Genomic DNA, 20,898 nt, shown 5'->3' on the forward strand with positions numbered 1-20,898 from the left:
CGACAAAAAAAAAGGGCAAAGGTGATGTTATATTTTGTAATTTGAAATTAAGCTTTAAAATCTCTCAAAGGCTAAGGGAAATTGATAGTGAACTGCGATATGCAAACTATAAGAATGCCTAAGAAGGAATTATTAATATGTTGTTGAGCCCATGTCACTTTCAAGATACTTCATAAAATACTGCAAAAGAAGGAAACAATCAAATTAGTAAGTCCAAAACAGCTTACCTTACCAGCTGATTGTAGGAATTCATTTCAGGATTTCAAGAAGTTATTAAAAAAAATAAAATCTCTCTCAAAAGCTTAAAGTGAAAAGAGTAAACTAATTAGTGAAATATACACAAAGTGTTGTGAGCACACTTAAAACTAACTTCTTTTAATTATTGTCTTGTTTTGCAATTCCACTTTCCACTTTGACAGAAGAATAACACTCACTCCTACTGGTGAAACTTTCTCTGTTACTCCTTAGCTATGAAAGAATTATTTAATGTTCAGGCCACAATTCTTAAACATGCAACTACAGAACCTGAGTTGTGGAAAATCAGTGTAACTGCACTGAAATTAGTGGACTGCAGTTTTTCTAAACCGTAATGATCTTTTACACTTATGGTTGTTGTCTTACATTTGCATTCTCTCCTTTCAGACCTCTCATCCCTTATAATAAGCTGCTTCCACTAAATGTTGTTTACGCAATGGCAAAGTAAGTAGTGAGTTCTGGAACATTACTGTTGTAATGGGTCACATCTCACCAGAAAAAGATTGGGAAACTATTTACCTGGTGACCAATATTTTTCATAACAAACCAATGGGAAAAAGCATGTTAAGAGGTAAGAGTTTATTCACCATTGAGAATTCTTGAGGAAGCAGGTGACTCACTGTTTCAGAATTTGCTTGCAGTATAAAAGTAGTGCTTTGTGGGTAAAGGACATGTGCCTCAAGTGTGTTATGGTTATGAGGCTTGAAACAGAAAGCCAAGTGTCTCTGAATCCTTGAAGAGATACCAATGCAAAAAAGATTCTCCAATTCAGCAATATTGTTGGAAAATCTTCTGATATTTTATTACAATGTCTGTGATAGTTGCAATACTGTTCAGTGGTGTAGAGCATCCATGAAGTAGTCTAACGTGGTTTTCAGTGGAGATCAAATTTTGAGGGGACATAAGAATATTCAGTTCCTAGTAGAGTCAATGGAAGTTGCACGTGCTTACATCAGAATTGAATTTTTGTTTTGGAATTGTTGGAAGGACAAACATGTAAGCTCAATTGAAGCAGTACTACTTCATTTTACACTCAACCATTACTTTTTGTGCCCATGAAAAGCAATGCCTTAGAATGGATACATAGGCAAGATTTGTATGTAATAACTACTGAGAACTGAAATGAGATTTCTGGATCATTTACCTAAGGAGGGAGGCTTCAGAGGACTTAGGGTAGCTGGGTAGCCCTCAGTCTGCTTTTACTAAAGATAATGGAGTTAACATCAGTGGGAGAAATGTTAGGATAAAACAAGACACACTTGGATATCCTACCTTTGACTTAGTGTTGCATTTCTGGTTTGTTGGTTCGTTTTTTTTTTTTAATGAATGCGACAAATGTTCTTCCATCTTGCATCTCTTTTTAGGACAGAGCCCTGTGTCCATTCAGCTACAAAAGACAGCAAGGTCTTCGGTCCCAAGTTACAAACTTTGGGCACACAGACAGATTACAGGGATGGTGAAGCCCAGACGGATCCCTATTCCCCTGAATATGTAGTTCCCAGTGGCTCAGTCCCTGAACTTCTGACACTTGCTACACTCACTTGGGGTGAGTTGTGAAATCAAGATAAATGATGATAATTATGTCGCCTCTTTAACAGGAGGTTCTGTTTTTTTCAGTGTCAGGTCTCAAGTTTATTGCCAGCTTTGGCAGCCCTTTGTTGTCTTCCTTAGAGGCACATTATTTTATCTGTTTCTAAAATAGATATGATATTTTCCTACTTAATAGAGCTGTTCTGGGGCGTTTCATAAAGAGTTTTGAGATCATTCAATATGAAAAGGTCATATGTTTTACAGATACAAACTAGAAGCAGTTTTTCCATTTACCTACTGTTCTTCAGCTGTTCTGAGTTAGACATAAGTAAAAAATGAGTACAAATGCTGCTGCCCTGGAGTATACCTGTGATCCTTATCTCCCAGTGTCCCACCTGCAATAATGGTGGACACTGTCCATGCCAAAGAAAGTGCTCATTCTAACAAAGTGTCATCTTGGAAAAGCCTGCAGTAGAGGAATGAAATGCTAGTGTTAATATCAACTAAGCTATAGCAACTGAAGGTGCTACTATTCCTTGTACTGTAAAATTTTACTGGCCTTGGAAGTATTTACTTCTGGCTATTAACAGTCCTGCTTGTGTTTAATGTATGGGGTTGTGCACATCCAGCCCTCTAGTACTTTTTGGTGGTGGTTATTTGCTGGCTTCACCATTCTCCTAAAGAGCTACTGCTTCTTGTCCCTGTAAGGTCGGGGGCTACCAGCAGGACTAGTTGAGGTGGAGATGATTGAACGTGCCCGGGAAAAACGTGCATGGGAAGCAACTCTTCCAGCCATGGACAATGCCTCACACATCGCGGAGAGGAGGAAAATGATGGAAGATATGGAGAGGAAGGAGTGGGCCTTTAGAGAACAGGAAATAGAAAAGTATGAGTCCAATTATGCTTTTTTTTTTTTTTTAATTATTGTCTGGATACAGAATGAACAAGAGGGTTTAGGGGATTGGCTGAAGGGTAAAAGCCTTTTATTTCTGTGAAAATCCCCTGATTTTGGGAAGGGGTATTTTTGTTAAATTTAATATGAGACTGCTACCATGATACTTTTCACCAGTGCTAAACTCACTTTTTAAAATGAAAGATTAAATAAGAGATATGCAATATGAACTATGTGTAAAGTAATCAGTTGGTATGTAGGATTTGATGATCATAGTATCGCACAGAACACTGCAGAGTACAGTAGGTCACACCTGCCCTTTCCTTTCCTTGCAGGTTGCAGGAGGTTCGACTGGAAGTCTTAAAGAAGCTGCTGCGGAGGCGAGAGGAGAATCAGAATGAGCTGGATGCCAAGCGCTTGGATGATCACTGGCAAAATCATCAGAAGGCTAAAGAAGAGAAAATAAAAAAGATTCAGCATGACTGTGCACTGAGTAAGTTTGAAAGACAGGGAGAGAGCAGTATGAGACTTAGTTTTCAGACAAGCCGTTTCTATTTTCAGAAGGCTGCAGTCTTTATTCAAGATGAAACAGGTTGCATCCACAATATAGATATGCATGGCCAGCATTTGTTCTGGTCAAAGAGTCATGGTTTTATATTAACTAGCAAAAGTCCTTGTTGAATTTCCAAAGATATGGCTTTTTTAGAACTATTTGTGTGAAGAACCTTCTCACAGTTGTATTTCCTTTTCAGTGCTCAGGAAACTGATAGCTAAGAGGAAGAATGTGATGGGTAAGCTGGAGAGACGAGATATCATCAAAGAGTATACTGACTTTGCATCACAAACATACGCTCCTTTGTCTAGAATTGGTTATTTCCCAGACAACCATTCTGAACGCTATGTGGTAAAAAACTTCTATCTTAACACCTTTGCAGGTAAGGCATTTTGGAAGACTTAGTTTGCATGAGATATTTACTTAAAATATTAACAAAACTCAAATTTCTCTCCCCACTACTTCATCACTTAGTCACTGTTTGTATTTCTTAGGACTGTGTGAACTAGAAGCATCTCTCCCAGATTCTGTCACCCAGGTCGAGATTAAAGCTCCAAAACCGAAGTATACTACCGCTAAGACTGGATTTATTAAAAGATCAGCAAGGCTAGAGGTGGAGCTGGCACAAGTTCACCAGGTATGGAGCTGCATCCAGCAGCCTGTCAGTTCCTCTTAGATTTGAACTGCTCAGAAATGTGATTGTGAAGACACGTGTGTAAGCTTTCTCCTAATTTCCTGTGCTAAATTCATATTTTCTGAAAGACATCTTCAAGGACAGAATGAATCAAACATTCAGCCTGTTGTAGTCATGACCAGTACTGCTCTGGAACCCAGCCTGTCAGTACTCTCTCACCCTAATACCCATGCTTCTGATTCAACCCTATAAAAAAGAAGCATAGATACTTCTGTCTTCCTACAGATCAGGTATTTGGATCAGAACGTATTATGTCAGTTAGAAATTCTCTCCCGCCACTTATTCATTCTCATTTCTCCCTTGCTTTTATAATGCACAAGTGGCAAGCCTACTGGTTACACTGTCAAACTAATAAATAAATCAAATCTGAATTCATATTCTAAAAATTCTGTGCATTTTAAAAAATGTACATTTTAAGTACATATTGTAAAAACACCTGCAGCAAAGCATTATTAAAATGACCCCACTCATAAAATTGGATCAGAACGGTGGATGCACATCACTGTTGTTCCCTAACAACAGAATCTGATTTGCAAACATGCTAATAGTGTTTTGCATATCTTAATTTATCACAACTGTTCATGCAGATGAGGTGTCCATATATGCAATTAACCACTGAGGAAAGAAGTGCCTCATTTACATCTACAATCACAATATTTGTAAATTGCGTGTACTTTTAAGTACGCTTCTTGTGATGCTGTTGAGGGTTATCTTTTTTAAAATCAGGCGTATTCTTGGCTGGCTGCTGTATCTCTGAAAAATATTGAATTTCATTTGTAAAGCTTGGCAACTTTCACGTATGCTTTATTTAGTGAAGAAATATTTCATAATTGGAAATTATGTATATAGCTTTCTTGTTTTAGTGTAATTTAATCATACTCTCAATGCAGACAGTAACTTTGTGCTAATGAATTTTAAATTGAAATCTTGTTCTGAAAAATCAGTCATATTATCTCAAATTTAAATTCCACTGGATCTTATAAAAGATGAAACATTGCATCTGATTATTATTCAGAAGGAAAATTTTCACAGAAGAACTTGACTGCTACATGAATTGTTCAAGAACTAAGGACATCAATTCACTATGGTTTCAGAGAAGACACAGCAGGGTTTGAGTTTGTGTGCTTTTTGCATAAAATTCAAGTAGTGACTATGTATAATCTGGATCATAACACGGTTCTCATAGGCAGCAGAACATTAGCCCAAGCTTTCAGAGCTGAATTCCAATTATAGCAATTGTATTCCCTTTGTTCAAAATAGTTCTCATGGTTTGAAAGACTACAGTGGAGTGTCTAAACTGTAGTCACAGAGAAGTACGCCCTAATGCTGGTTGCTCACACAATAATGTCTCTATTCATAGAAAAAATGGTGGCCAAACGGGGATGGAATGCAGAACAAAAGCAGACAATTCTACATATTTTCTTTCTTAAACCGATGTAGATCACTTGCTCTACATTGCTTGATACCAACTGAGGGGCTAACATAACTAATACTCATTTACCCACCACAAAAAGGCAATATGTATTTTCTTTTAGGATCACAAAGCATTTCCTTTGCAGGCAAAGACGATAAATCCACTACGCAAAATTTAACTGCTGCTTTTAGATACACAGAAGTAGACACGAGACTAGTTGGTCCAGACAAGCAGAAAGTAATGACACTGTGAAACACGCAGGCTGCCTCAGCCACCATTAGATTTAAACATTCTGTTCAGAGCAACAAGAAATTACTGCCCTAATTAGTGCTTGAGCTCTGTGGTGCTGTTACTGGTCACTTCTCCCATCAGAGGCTTTTGCTTCTTACGTTTGGTGGCTATAGCATGTTCTGGCTTAGCAGAGCCTCTCTGATGGGTCCAGCTCATAAGCTACTGGAGCTGTCAAGAACAGGGCAGTAAAGGGTGCAGAGTGCTTGAGTTACCGGAATTTAGCACTTGAGAGGACAGCTGTCTGACCACTTGGCATAAGCAGTCCCAATTGTGCCAACAACACAGTATGAAAGAGGTTTAAAGCAGGCAGTTAGGGATCATCTTAGAAGGGCACTGTGTTGCTTTGCATTATTTCTATAGCTGAGCAGCTAAACCAATTTTCTCTTCAAAAGCCTCTTTTTGGTGCAGTCCTAGCACACTTAATCTATAAATTTTCTCCCATAATCCTAGAAATAAAGCAGACTGTAGAAAATTCAGAGACTACACAGTGATCTAGCTCTAGAATGAGTTTCTTTCATTTTCCCTGGATAATCTGTGGAAGGAGCTGGCAAATAGAGGAGGAATGCTAGATTTTGGATTCAGAATTATTTAATTTTAATAAAGGAATTTCCCAAGGCTTGCTTCTCTGGCCAAGAAAGTAGCAAGATGGACGGGTCCTCCTCATTGTGTTCCTCTTGGTTTGCCATATGGAGGGTTTTCCTAAGTTTAAAGCTTCTAAGAAGGGGTAAGCAATTATCCAAGGAACTACAAAAAGGACCCGTGTCCTCTTGAGAACAAGAACAGTTTCTTCCAGCTTTGAAATTAAACCAAAAATAAGTGATTTTAGAAGCGGACTTTTTGAGGACCATCCTGAAGCCTTTTGCAGGAGTGTTATGCACACTCAGTATTCTTTGAGTGATTCTCTAAAACGAGAACATGGCAGAAACAGCAGTGACCCAGGTTTTACAGTAAAAAAACAGCAATCTGTATCTTAAGCTATATCTGTAAAAGGACAAGGAAAGCTAGTTCCTAGCCAGTGCAGATGACAGTGCTCTGAGGAATGTGAGCGAGCCATTATATAGACAGCCTTGTGTTAAAATCCAAGGCATTAAGGAGATAGCATACTGATACAGCTAATTACTATAGGAAAGAAATGCAACTAGGTAACTGAATACACCAAGGAACAGAGGAGCTGCTAGAAGAAATCCCAGTGCAGAACAATGTGTGACTTTAGGCTGACCCTGTATCCTCTGGTGACTCAAGAGGGGTGAAGTGTCAGGTAGTTTCAAAGTGCCAGATCAAGATGATGTCAGAAAAAGAATCTTTCACCTCAGCATTAAGTGCAACTCTCATCACGTCTGTTTTCCTTTATGCAGTTGCTGGAAGGAGGTAGAGAATGGGGGGGGGGGGGGCAAGAATGTCTCTGGAGAAGATCTCTGCCAACTTCAGAGCGTAGGAAAACCTGTTCAAGCAGTTTCACCAAGAACAGATCTCCAACACAGTGTTAGTTGGCTCATGCTGAGACAAGCTCTAAGAGCTCTTATGCCAGTCTTGATCAACCAAGGTGCAGCAGCCATGCTGCATTGCAAAGTAGGTAGTCATTCCATCCTTGATGATCTCACCTTCTTCATTCGCAGGTAAAAAGGTAGAAAGAGAAACATGACTGCATACTCTGTGCTGTACACGAAAATAACATATACCTAGTGTCTTGTGAAAAGGAGAGGATCACAGAGAAGATACAGAAGGAATCTAAAGAATGATTTCTTTGAATGGAGAGTTGTTTCTCAAGCCACTATCCTGCCAAGAGTTCTGCTTCTATCAGAATCTAGCAAAGAAGCTAGTGTATGGCCAAAAGCATGGGTGCCATTTGCTGTTCACTGCGTTTGGCAGGAAAATGAAAAGGAGATGAATGGGGTAGTCCTTCACTGTCCAGTCTAACCAGATTATACCGTGACTCTGAACCTACTACCTGAAAAAAGTAAGGTAGTCTATCTCAGAAAAATTAGAGTGTGATATGCAGGCAGTAACATTTGAAGTACATTGTTCAGAAATGTAGCACTTTTTTCTTTTTAAAGAAAGGATTTCACATCGATTCTTGGGCCCTGGTCTCCCGATTTCGAAAAACGGTAACTTGTTAAGTTAGGTAGAACCAGTTAATGCAAAAAACGTATTTTCTTTTCTTTCATTAAACTGTTAAAATAACTTAAACCCTCAGATTAGACAAATCAAATAGTAAGCATTTTCGATTTAGTAAAGATAGCAAAGCAGGCACTAGACTGGGCTGACATGAAAATGTAAAACCACTTCTGGGAACTGCAATATTTCCGAAATCTACATTAATAAGAATTCCCTCTTGTCAGAAGTGCTCATAGATTTTTCTGTCTTTAAAAGTTGTTATTCTGGTTGTATTTTTTTATTCTGGCTAGCAAGAAACATTTTTTGAGGCTAAGGTTTTATTAGAAAAAAATCTTATGAATGCAACTTTGTACTAATAAACATAGGAGCCATTGTTTTCAAAAGAATCACAATTACAGCAGCTTTTTTCTTTCAATTCCCCGCCCCCCGCATCGTGCAGAACACCTTATAAATCATAGCAAGCACTGTTATAATCTTCAAGCCAGAGAGCTCTAAGGTCATCAAATACAAGAAACAGTTCAGAAAATCTCTCAATATTTTTGAGCTATAACCATTTCACGTGGCTTATAAGCAGTTTATAGGCTTTGATTCTTGCATTATTAACACGGTCCATTTCAGAAGTTTTCAATAATAAAGCATTTTATGCCCTCCACATAGAAATCTCTTTCCTTTTCTGGAGCAATTAATTATCCTGGCCTGAAAGATCGGATCCAATATGCAAGAAGAGTTTTGTACAATGACCACTGGAGTTTCAAAACTTCATTAATTTCAGAATTACATTCTGTGCAAGTGCCGTCAGTTTCCTGTTACTGGAGAGAGAAATTCAGCATGGGATTTTTTTCTTAAGTTTTTCTTTGGTTTCCCTCACTAGTGAAATACTGTATTTGAACATTTGAAAAAGAGCAAGTGAGAAAAGAAAAAGGCACATTTTTCCTTGCTGGAATATGTCTGTTCTTTCAGTAATAAAGACTGTAGATTCAGTAGTAGGATTATAATTTGGAAGGTGCTTTAAATGTACATACTCTCTTCCCTTTTCTTTGCGAGTCAAAGTGTGATGTCCTACAGTAGGCAAGCGTTGCTGTACAGTTGAAATGGTTATCTGAATATCTTGTTCTAAGTAGCTTGCGATGGGAAGTTGGCAGGACTTCGGCTCTCTAAATAGTTTGAAAATGTCTTGAAAGAGTTGAGGCTGTGGTGCATTCCCACTCCTAGCCTGCTTTGCCTGACAAGGTTTGGCATCTGCCACCAAACCGCTATGAGAAAGATAAAAGCCACTCTTAATGGGCTTGTGGATTTTCTTGGTAGAAGGAAGTTATCAGGCAAGTTAGTTTCCCTTTCGCCCTTAGTCCATTTGTGCAGTTGCTGTAGGCCAGTGGGCTGCTGGGCTGTTGCAGATGGGCAGAGAAGAGTTTCAAAACATATTTTGCAAGAAAGGGGTCCTGGGTCATTCAGTTCAACCCTGCACAGTAACAGCATATCACACAAAGAAGTTTCACTGAGGAAGGGCCAAAGAACAGTGACAATACGCTCTTCAAGTGACCCCTTTTCATAAAATGTCCTGACCAAATAACATTTCTAACCCACAGTAACAAGCATTATACCTATAGGTAAAGGCAAAGAGTTATAACCATTCTGTAAGGATATGTAAACTGTAATTAAATTGTGATATCCCTACCCATTTTTCATGTTTTGAAAGAATCTTACCTCTCTCTTACAGGAAAACAATTAATGTTTTTGTCATTGCGTAAGGATAGTAACACAAACACCTGCCTCTGCTTGCATATGGGTCGCTGTTTAATTGTTTCAATGAGATTCCTATTTTAAAATTAAAAAAATAAATAAATCTGAAACATGCTTTTACTTTAGAATGTGTTATATTAGAGGTTAAGTTCACACCAATTTTAGATTAATTTTAGGTGACTCATCCTATTTAATTGCTGATGGCTTATTTACAAATGTAGTAAAATTACTCCTACTTGTAAATATAGTAAAATAGCTCCAGCTTCCATCTTACACATGATTTTGAAGTTCCCATCAATGTCTTCTGACCAACCAATAGTCTAATCTACTGACCATATTCAGTTTTTCAGTGCGGTAGGAAATAGAAGCCACAAGCCTGCAAAGTGCAAAATACTTTCAGCTCCCTGTAGTCAGTGTGCTCAGCAACAGTCAGCATCTAGAGGACTGGCCTTATAGTGTTTTTCTGTCTAGCTGTTGGAAACTGAAGTTTTGCTTAGCATAAGTAGCTAGATTGGTGAAGCCTTCCTTAGGTCGCAAGCTGTAACCTAGCAACATAGTGAACTTAGGCTGAACTCCTTTTTAGTCCAAGAAGAATGGCTAGAAGTCTTGTATGATCAAAGGAAAGGGAACTATAATTTTTGGAAATGAAGAAAGGGACCATTCTTCCTGGAGGCAGCAGAAGACGGATGAGAGCCAGGTGCAGATGGGACAAAGATCATGAAACTGTGTAAGGAGGTAAAAGCGCCTGCACCAAAACTCCAGTCACTGAAGAGGACACGTAAGCATTGAACAGTTTGATTGGACAAAAGACATGCACTTTTGCGTGAACAGGTGCACGAACAGCTTATTTGGCTCTTCTTGGAAGCAGCCAGCTCGAGCTGTATTAAACCAACTCTGTGACAGAACCTAATGTCTGAACTCTTCTTCCCAGTCAGAGGCTAAGATTGGATCCAGCCTCACCTGGACTTCTCTCTGGGAAGCAGTTTAGAAAGCAAGGTGGTCCAATCTGAACCTTGCAACTCTGCGGGAGGGCCTTCCCAGACTCTTCTTTAACACTAGCCCAGATCTCATCAAATTGTATGTCTATTCCAGGCACTACTGGAAAAGAAGAATAAAGTCAAGGAGCCAAAGAGGCCCCTCCGTTTTCTTGAAAAAGTAGAAAAGCCTGTTCCTCGGCCACCCACTCCAATCCTGGAAAAACCATCAATTGTAAGTGGGCTGGGTTTAGAACTTTTTTTTCCTGTTGATCCCTGATTGTTTACTACATGGTTGTTAAAGGAATGCCCAGAGAAGAAAAGAAGTGAGCTTTATCTTTTTTGTGTGTATCCATGTTAGAAATAGCCATCACTATTTCTTAAGACTCTCTTAATCTCTCTCTCTATTCTGTAAAGATACTAGCAGCTGAAGAATTGAAAATCTTTTACAGTATCTGTTGGCCAAGTCCTTAACTAACCTTTATTTTATAAAGACATAAATTAGTATACATGTTACTCCCTTTTTCTTGGGGAACAAAAAGGCAGATGATGATGATGATTATTATTACTATTATTATTATTAGTCTTGCAACCTTTTGATCTGACAACACTATCGTAATCCAGCAGAGCAATTAAGTTTAGTCCCATTGAAGTCAGTGAGACTTCGGGTGCTTAGCACTGAGCATGCCCTTCATTAATTTGCTGGAGTGAAGCTCTTGTCATCATGCAGGATGCAGTCTTTGATGAGCATGCTCCAGTTCACAGAAAATGATTCGTCTGGAGAGAGTGAAATAGCAATAATGATGTGTCATGGGGGATGTGATATGCTGTAGGAAAAAACAACTTTTTAGGCAAGCTGCAAATTCTTTTCCTTTCTTAAAGTGACATGCTTAAGAGGTGGTTGCCCCAGTGGATCACTTTGTCTGCTTATTAACACCATTTTCATGATGTAGTAAGAATCAGATGCAATTACCATTTAAACTTGTGAATTTAAGAAAGTCACACAACCATGAAAGTGAGAAAGACTTACTAGATCATCCATGCTGTCTTTCTTTGTGCAGTATGATGTCCTATGTTTTATACAGTCTATTTTAAGATGACTGAAACAAGAATATCTCCTTGGGTAGAGCTTTCCACAGCTTTACTAACTCTTGGGTATTAGATATTGTATTGCAGTGGTAGATTAACGCTATTTAGATTTATCAGTTTAGCAATTTTTAAGTACTTCCAGGTAACATGGAAAGAAATCAGAAAGATTTATGCCCCAGTTGTAGTCATTCTTGAGCGTGTTCACAGACTATAGTTTTTTTAAGAGTTCCAATATAATAGAATACCACCTAAATGAATTCTGTCAACATTTGTTTTATTTTCAAGTATCTTTATATGTGATCGCATAAGAGACTGGAGCTCTCCCGTGAAGCTCCATCTGTAAAATCAGGACACTTCAGCCACTGAAGAGCAGCACTAACATCTCTTGCCTTGCAGAATCCATGTTAGGTTTCTCCTACCAGCTGGCTGGAAGGAGCACTGAAAGCAAAGCTCTTCTCTGTTGCTAATGCTTCTCTTCCTGCCATACAGATACAAGTACCCACTGCTAAGTGCACCAGCCTCTTCCCGCTAGAGTTGAGGATCTCAAAAGGAAAGCATGCCAGAGTGACAGGCAGGTGGCATTGACCACAAGGCATATAAAAGAAAGTGGAGACAATGGAGGCACTACTGCATGCCTCCTCAGCTCCTCTCCCCTAGTCATTTCTTACGAACTTATTGGTCACGACAAGCTCCCAGAGCGCCTCTGAATTCCTTCACTGGTTTATCACTTTTTCCCAGCCCCCTCTAGTTTTCAGCCTGCTCCTAGATCCTTCTATATCCTTAATTCCTTTTTTTTTTTTTTTTCCCTGCAGGGCATGATAAGCTTTCCATCTTGCCTCATTCTTTCCTGCTGGTCTGTAGCAGGCAGATGGAGAAGTTGATGATTACCCTTGCTAAGCCATCATTTGCAGCACTGAAGAACAGAAATACAGGAAAATGTAACCCACAAAAATCTAAGCCAAATCTTAGTTTACATGAAACCAAGAAGTTTGGCTTATCTGTCCAGTATACGTGCCATCTCCATTTCCAAAACTCTGTTCTGAAGGGCACACTGTAGCCAGGTGATAAGCTACAGTTTAGCTCTCTGACTGGACTGGAACTTCATCCATTCTTTCCAGAAAAAAGAACATACCAAATCATAAGGCAGTCCTTTGGCTAGTTCTGCTTTGCTTCTCCTGGGCGGTGGCGTGGAAGGTGGGAAAGCTTCCTTTTGCGTTTGGAAAACTTAATCTTCAACACCTAGGAAAAAACAGATACTGAGATTTAAGCCCACACCACATCTCTCATCCCACACTCTTCTCTGTTTTTCTGGCACTTCTAAAATACCGCATTTCAATGCAGACCTCACAGGCTCTTTATTAAAAAAGCTTCATTGCAATTTTTAGGTTGCTTTTTATCTTTCTCAGGCACCCAATGGGATTTTTCCTTCTGCTACTGTCAACTCCAGACTAGAAGACCTCTCAGCAAGAAAAAATGCTGCCAGTTGTGCTTCCTTCATTTAAAATAAGGCTTTTTAAATTTTTTTTCCTCCTACGGTCATGTCCCCTTTTCCATTATGCTCCATCATTCTTCCAAGTTGGTATCAGTCACACAATGCTAGGCCAGTAAAGTTCTCAAAGAGACAAATCACAATATAATGTAATTAATTTTACTTCCAAACTATCACTTTCTGAGTCTTGAATTTACTGAGTTACTCTGATAAAGGTCACCACTGGAATAAATATCAAAAGAAAAATTGTATGTGTTGCCTTTTAATTTAGTCCCTTTAGTTATGCTTACCAGCTCTCTTGCATCTCCTTCAATAATAATTCTATCCCCTTAGTGTCTTGACCTGTTAAATTAATGTAGCTGATGCTCATTTTGCAAACTTAGATTCAGTCAAGCTACAAATAGTACTTCTAATGCATACAGTAATTTTCTCTATCAACATCTCCTTATCATTAGGTACTCGTCTCTAAAGACCCTCTAAAATCTCAACTAGAATCTAATTATACAGCCGTTCTCCCCCATCTCTTGTAAAACATGGAAGTGTGAATTATTCCGACTCACCTTCCTTTCCCTAGAAATTAGAAGAATGTTCAGAAACAATTGAGAAAAAGCTGGATATGAGTTAGACTTTTCAATAGTTAGACGGATAATCTATAGAAATGTCAGTCTCCAAAGAAATAATTAATTATTTTGTGGATATTTGTTGTGTTTTGGCAGGACGAAGAGGAAACAGAACTGGCAGTGATCTGTCTGCAGAAGTTGATCCGAGGCAGGGCTATTCAGAACATGGTATCCAGTGTCTCTTTGTTTATGTCTCCCTTCAGAATGATGGTGGGAATGATTGAAAGTGTGTTTGCAATCTTTCTTCCACAGCACTAATCTAGGGTAATGAGGCTTCTGGAGCATATCCTCCTGTATGTTATCTGGAGTCCTTCAAGGCTGAAATCTTTGCTCTCCAGCCCAAATTTCTTACAGAAACTTCTAGGTTCCTACACATGTCTGTGAGTGTCTCCCCGTTCCTGACATCCCCTACACCCAGCTGTATATTTAGATGCTTTCTAGCAGGATTACTCAAATGGAAAATTCTAGACTAGCTCTGAACCATGAGTACATTTTGCCTTGATTATGCCAAGATCCCAGGAACAGGAAACCTCCCACATCCCAGCAGGGCAGTTTGTATTTCATACCATCTTTCCAGTTTCCTGTGATGGTGAGCTGAACCTTAGATGAGGAGCAGCTCAAGCATACCACCATGCTTTCCAGCAAGTGCAGGACCCATCATTCTGCTTTCAGTGGAGCGGAAATGGGTCTAGGTAAAAATTAATTGAGTAACCATGCCTCGTGGGCTTTATATTAAGCAGGTCTACCACTTTTGATCAGACCCATCCAGAAGGTTTTGTTTTCATGCCTGCTGAGAATATAATTGATATTCTCTCTTGCACTAACTAATGTTTGTGAAGTGTTCCCATATGGGACCGTGACCTGAGCTTTAGCAAACAATGCAGTACTGTGAAAGTGGCTTGAGGTGGAATACAGTCTTCCCAAGCCTTCTCCAGTTCTGTGGTCATCTGTGAGAAGGACTCTGCCATTGCAAGACTGTTGACTTTGACATCGTGAAATGTCCCATCATTTTAGGAATCTCCTTCCAGCTACTACTAGATCAGAAATATATGACTCAGTTGGAGAATGATGTGAGTAGGGTTTTGAGTGATCCTTTGTGGCTGTTGGACGTCCTGTTGGAAGACAGGGGGAATGAAAATAATAAGACAGTGTCAGGGAAGGGCTGGGCCACATAACCCGATAATAGGGACAGCAGCAGTTTCAGCAATCTCCCCACCAATTTATTGCTTTGAGCTGTTGCCGGACTCGCTAAAAACAAAGGTCAGAGAACAGTAGATGTTGAAACAGGAGACATCTAACCCTGGACTGAGGAAAAGGGGCACTGCTCACACTGGGAAGCTTTGACATTGAGGTTGATATAACAAGATATCCAGAAGGCTATTGCCCTTTTCACTTGACATTGGTGTTGCTGTTCCACATTCCTGTGGTTTGAGTTCTGGGTGAGGCCAAACAGAATGAAGAAAATAAATTATTTTATAATAAAGTAGCAAGGGATCATCTATACTCCACAGCAGAAGGTTTCAACTTTCATCTTCTATGCAGGAGGGTTTAGGTAAGATTTACCTGAAAGCAATAGTGTTTGCCCAAATGTGGCCACAAATTTGTTACTAGGTCTTGGAAAGAGCTGACCCTGCAACATGGAGAAAAAAGGTGTGCTCTGCTGGCAAAACATGTTGATCTATATTCTCCATTTAATATGCTTGGTTGTTTAACTTTATTTTAAAGATGTTTGAAGGGAAGGAGAAGCGGCTGGAACTGATTCGAGAGCTGCACACCACCACTCTCACACTCCAGGAGGATGGACAGCTGCTTTTGAAGGCAGAGGAGCAAATGACACTGGCCCTAGAGCAACAGCACGACTTGCAAATGCACAAGGTTTGACCGTATAGATGGGAAGGCTGATTCACGACACTGTCTTGACCAGGCACTCTGCTCTTGCAGGACCACCAATACTCTCTCATTTAATTTCTTTATGTTTTCTATTGTCCACAGCACAGAAAGCATCCCAAGTAACAAAAATGCTCTCCTAGCACAGGCCAAGCATTGAATGCCTGAGGGGCTAAAATTGCTTTCACTGCTGTGGGGACTCTGGGGAATCTCAGAAACAGACTGAGGCGCCCTTCCCGCAGCTGCTACCCAGGCTGCACTTGCTTTGTTTGCAGACAGAGCACTTATTTATATTTACAGGGCTTTGAACAAACTGCACTGTCAGATGAACCTCAGTTTTCCCACGTTTCAATCCATTTGACTAGTGCTGGGACCTGACATCACAATACGTGCTTGTCACTCACATCTGTCAGATGTTTTACTGAATGTGTGCTACTGCACTGTCATTTTCCTGTTCCTTTTCTGGCTTGGCACTTTCTCAGGCTCCTCCTCAGGCATAAAGCATCACAAAAAAAGCCAAAGCAGACTTACTTTGTAAATCTTGCTGGGCTCGAGACTTCTAGGACCGTAGCAATGGTTTCACGTTGTTGTAGTTGCCACTGTTATGGAGAGCAGAGAAATTTTGGTCTCTATAGTCTGCCAAGGATCTAGTGAGAGCTGGAGATGCAAATTCCCATCCTGTTTCTTCGCAGGGACACAACCTTCCAGAGCAAAGTGAATCAAATAGCACATGCTGGTCTAAAATGGATCATAAAGAAATTTTCTCTGCATTTCAGATATACAGAATCTCCCCCATTCCTGCAGATTTTCGTATATTTTTTACTGCTCTCCTGTTTTTTCAGTGACCAGCTGTGAGGCAATTCTGCAGGTTCGAGATTATGATAACAGCATCTACTGGCCAGCTGGCCTGGTGGAGAGGAAGCCAGACCACTGCTTCCTGCTGGGTGGGCAGCAACAAAATTTCCCCTCAGATCTCAGTAAAAAATGAACTGAGTAACTGTGTTTTACTGTTTATAATTTCCAGATGCTCCCTCATACAAAGGGAGCCCAGGTGTGGAACGCAGGAATATAGAATTTTTCTAATGAGGAGTTAAGAGAAATATAAAAGCCTTAGGCATTAGGAACTTGAAATGCTCCTTCTCTTCTGGAATCCCAGGTGAGAGCGAAGGAGACAGCAGTTCAGACACCATAATGCCATTCAGAGAGAAGGAGAGAGGGCAAATGGTAAAGATGCTGACCTCTGATCCCAGAATTTCCTTTTGGGAGAGCCACTATCCCCCTCTGCTGGTATCTACCTCCTCTACTCTAGCAATTTTTTTTACTATGTCTCTGAATGCACACAGTACAAGGCTCAGGTCTTCAAACATTGTGGACTTTAAACATTCTGGAATGCATGTGCAGGAGTTTTCTATGTGTGTGGCTATTTTAGAAAGTCACTGATGACTCACAGTTCTTTAGGTTTTGGTGGTCACAATTTTTTTTCATGTTTTTGACCTTTCCAGTATAAAATGAGGCATTTTTTCAAGACATGCTTCCTGCAGAAAGAGGACGGAAGCTCGAGATAAAATGGCCAAAGATGGGTGGTTGAAAATTTCCAACCTCGTATATAACGAAAGTCTAAGCCAAGAGCGTTGCTTGCTTGTTTCCCTCCATTTCATACTAGTTTTAGACACAGCACATGGAGCAACAAAGAGGAAGCAACATGTTAATTCGATGTTATCCGTCCCTGGGGGCTGGTGCAGTTACTGCACTGCTGTCCTCCATCTGAAACACCCATGGGCTAACCACTATTACCTCTGGATGTGTGCAACACTGACAATCTCACTTTCTTTGAAACACTGCATGAGCAAATGGCACAGCAGTATAAGAAAACTGATTTATTACTAATTGTCTGGGATATTTCAGCTCCGTTTTGAGTTTTACATTCAGGTCTACTCTGTTATTGCCTATTTATTCCACCACAGTATCCCAGCCAGTTCCAGACATTCCCTCCTGCCAAGGACTGTGGCTTCTTAGTCCCTACTGGAGATAATGAACTTACCTTAGATCTTGTCCCTTTCCAAAGTGCAGTCACACATACCCAACCCATAAAACATAATGTGCTTCAAACAAGGAGTGAATGGCACAGTAACACTGGACACCTGGAATCTAGTCTCGGCTCTGTCACTGACTTCCTCATTTTCTATTACCTGGAATTTTGAGGTCTCGTTTGCACTTCTGCAAACTCAATATAATTACTGTTGATTTGAATTTGTTAGAAGTTAGTAATTTGTACAGTTTTAGGTAAGAACACAATACCTAAAACTGTAGGGACTCATTGTTGCTGTATTATCTCAGCAAGCTGAATCACTTTGATTGCATCATGAATGGCCAGCCAAAGACATACCATTTCACTGAGGTGGCTTTGAACTGTAACAAATATTTTGTATCCATAGGAGAGGACAGAAATGTGTCTGTATTCAGAATTGCACAGTTTCCTAAACCTTTACTCAAGCTTCCTACTCGTGAAGACTGAGGGGTTACTTTCCAAATGCTAGAAAGAAACTTCATTTGCAAATTTTGATGCTATTTTTCTGTTCCGGTGTAGCTAAGCTTAGCACAGGAAGATGGAGAGTATGCAGCTGAAGTAATTTCATCATCACTTTTATACTCCCCTTTCTTGGTCTGGGCAGTGGAGCATTCCCCAGTAACAAGCAGATGGCCTCAGCAATTATTCTAGTTATACTCACAGCCACAAAACCAGTTCATAATAACTGGAATACAGCGTGTCTAGTGCTTTATCTCCTCCCACCCACCCGAGTATAGGGGCTGCTTGTCCTAGTGTGACAGTATCGGGACTATTCCCACCCTGACTAGTTTTGCCATCTTTTAGCCTCTTTATGCCATCAGAGCCTATATACAGGAACATTACATTATGCAGAATACAGGCCAGTGCATGTAAACCAAGAAGAATGAGTGGATCTTGCAGAGCTGTTTCACATGCCTGTGGTAGTCCTGGGACTTTGAAAGACATTCCTGGGGTTTGTAATATAATTCTTTGCATTTTTTTTTTAAAGCTGTCATCAGTGGAAAACCATTTGGCCAAGGAAGAAGGAAGGGTACTGGCGAACATGCTTGATTTCCTGTCCAAAGAGCTAGTGAGGCTGCAAGAAGAACGGAAGATCCATGCTTTTGTCATGCTGGCTGAGAGGCAGAGGCGGATGCGAGAAGCAGAGGAGAGCGGACAGCGTCAGGTGGAAGAGAGACGGCGTCAGGAAGAAGATGAGATTTTCAAACAGGCAAGAGAGGGAGACTGGTGGGACGGTGGATGGTTTGTAGGAATAGCCGCCTTGTGGGAAGGTCTAGATGGAAGGGAGGTGCTTCAACTTTGACTTTGTTGATGGCTAGTTTTGAAATTGAGGGGGAAGGCCTAGTGAAGACAAGGTGATTCCTTCCTAAAAGAGTCATGCCTGTACAACTAAGGATGATCTGAATACCCCTACAGACAGTCCTGCTAGGAATATCATGAATGGATGTAGGTTTCTAAATTTCCACAACAAACACCTGTGGAGAACAGATGTACCTAGATCATCTTTAGGAATAATGTTTTGTCAGCACTTGGTCTGTCCAGCAAAACTATTAGTTGCTCTCCCAGGAAGGGTGCCATTAAGCAAGGTTTTGGAAAGATTTTGCCCCCTAGAAGTGGACTGCAAATAACAAGAGGTACAAAAATTGCTTTGAAGTAATGATAATGGATAACATAACCTTGAAATCCAGAAACAAAAGTCCTGAATTACCATATTCCATAACCATTCTATAGTCCTATACCTATTCCCTAGCTCCTGACTGCATGAAGCATATTTCTCCCAGTTGAAAGGAATGAGTGGGAGCCTAATTGACTAAACCAATAATTTTCAAACTTTGTGGGAGGTTAATACCAAGAGAGTCTGGCATCATGTTTATTTTTATTTTAGCTTCTCCTTTTATCTTTTCTGCATCTCTGAGTGGGAGGCAAGGAGGGTCAAAGTGCCATAAGCTTATGCCCTGCAGACTAGCAAAAGGATAACACCCATTTCTAGAATCTCTGCTCTACAACCATTACAAGGAAACCAATAATTTGATCTTGGTTTTATTCATGTTACTTTGACTGGCTTGATGGAACCTTATCCTTTGGGATTTGCTTGAATGAAAAAAGCTGATTAATTTACTGAAGTCAATACTGATGATTACTATTTGGCAGTTGTTGCTCAGGGGACCATGAGAACTGAGGAAGCAACTGCCATTGCATTCACAGAACTAACCTGCTGTAGCACAATTGGATCTGCGGCTAAGTTTTTGTTCCACTACTGGTTCTTTCCTGCACTTGTTTCTGTTCAATTAGTTCTCAGAAAGAATTATTAGAAAATAATTTTTTACACGTTATTCTTCCCAGAAAGCACCTCTGAAATCAAATTTCAGGCTGGCCTGCCTGAAATTAAGAATCTGGTGAAAATCTGTTGTTAATGCTTCTTTGGAAATCTGCTTCCACCGTGCTCATGGTAGAGCAATAGGCAGGGGAACAGCATCTTGGTGTTTTGTCCCAGGTGGTGAAAATGCACCAGAGCACTATTGACTCCTACTTGGAAGACATCATCCTGAGTAGCATGGAGAACACAGCTGAAGAACAAGCCAGGGAAGAGATTCAGAGAATGGCTGTAGAAATCAATGACATTGCTTACGAAATGGAAAGTCGGTACGTTATTAAATGGCACATTAGAGGCTGTTTACAGCAGTTTAGAACCTACCTGACCATCTGCATCTGTGGTTACGTGTATGATTGAAGACATGGGAAGGGCAGAGCAATACTGTTCATGATCACTTCCTTAGTGTGACTGCTGTATGGGAACCACACTGTTACTACCTGGTACACACATATAAACCCATCAGAGCCTTATTTCTATACAGCATGTGCCAGAGTCCCTTTGCAAATCACTTGTGGGATCTGTGAATTACCCTTTTTAGATTTCTCCATGCCAATGTGATGCTGTGACTGAACTTTAAGTGAATCTGGGAACTGCCTAAAGCAATACCCATTCATACTGGTCTTTTCATTTATTTACACTACTACAGAAAATCCGTTTGAAAGAGATGCTAAAAGATAAAGCTATACAGAAGCCTTTCATTCTGGGGTGGCTGTTCTTTAAAAAATTGCCAATTTCCATGGGGGTCAGTCATATTGATGGCTGCCTGACAAGGCACTTTGAGTAGAGTAAGTTGTTGAGAACACCACAGTCTTGTGTTTGGCTGGGGCATCAGCAGTGAATACTTTTTAGGACCTGCCAAACCTCCAGTTCAGTTTCTATGCTCTTTTTTTGGAATTGAGCCATAAAAATCCCA

The 20,898-nt window shown here is 40.1% G+C and overlaps 1 protein-coding gene across 1 annotated transcript in view; it reads left to right on the forward strand.

Moving 5' to 3' along the window:
- CFAP91 (cilia and flagella associated protein 91) overlaps window positions 1–20,898 on the forward strand; it is a 34,415-nt gene that overhangs the window by 6,786 nt on the left and 6,731 nt on the right. The window contains exons 5-15 of the mRNA XM_054188055.1: window positions 643–699; window positions 1,620–1,801; window positions 2,494–2,671; window positions 3,013–3,170; window positions 3,430–3,612; window positions 3,725–3,867; window positions 10,577–10,693; window positions 13,753–13,824; window positions 15,382–15,531; window positions 18,600–18,821; window positions 20,106–20,254. Of these exons, the coding sequence (XP_054044030.1) occupies window positions 643–699; window positions 1,620–1,801; window positions 2,494–2,671; window positions 3,013–3,170; window positions 3,430–3,612; window positions 3,725–3,867; window positions 10,577–10,693; window positions 13,753–13,824; window positions 15,382–15,531; window positions 18,600–18,821; window positions 20,106–20,254 (1,611 nt within the window). The remainder of the gene's footprint in view (window positions 1–642; window positions 700–1,619; window positions 1,802–2,493; window positions 2,672–3,012; window positions 3,171–3,429; window positions 3,613–3,724; window positions 3,868–10,576; window positions 10,694–13,752; window positions 13,825–15,381; window positions 15,532–18,599; window positions 18,822–20,105; window positions 20,255–20,898) is intronic.

Source organism: Rissa tridactyla, chromosome 1, assembly GCF_028500815.1.
Source record: "Rissa tridactyla isolate bRisTri1 chromosome 1, bRisTri1.patW.cur.20221130, whole genome shotgun sequence".
NCBI classification, from domain to species: domain Eukaryota; kingdom Metazoa; phylum Chordata; class Aves; order Charadriiformes; family Laridae; genus Rissa; species Rissa tridactyla.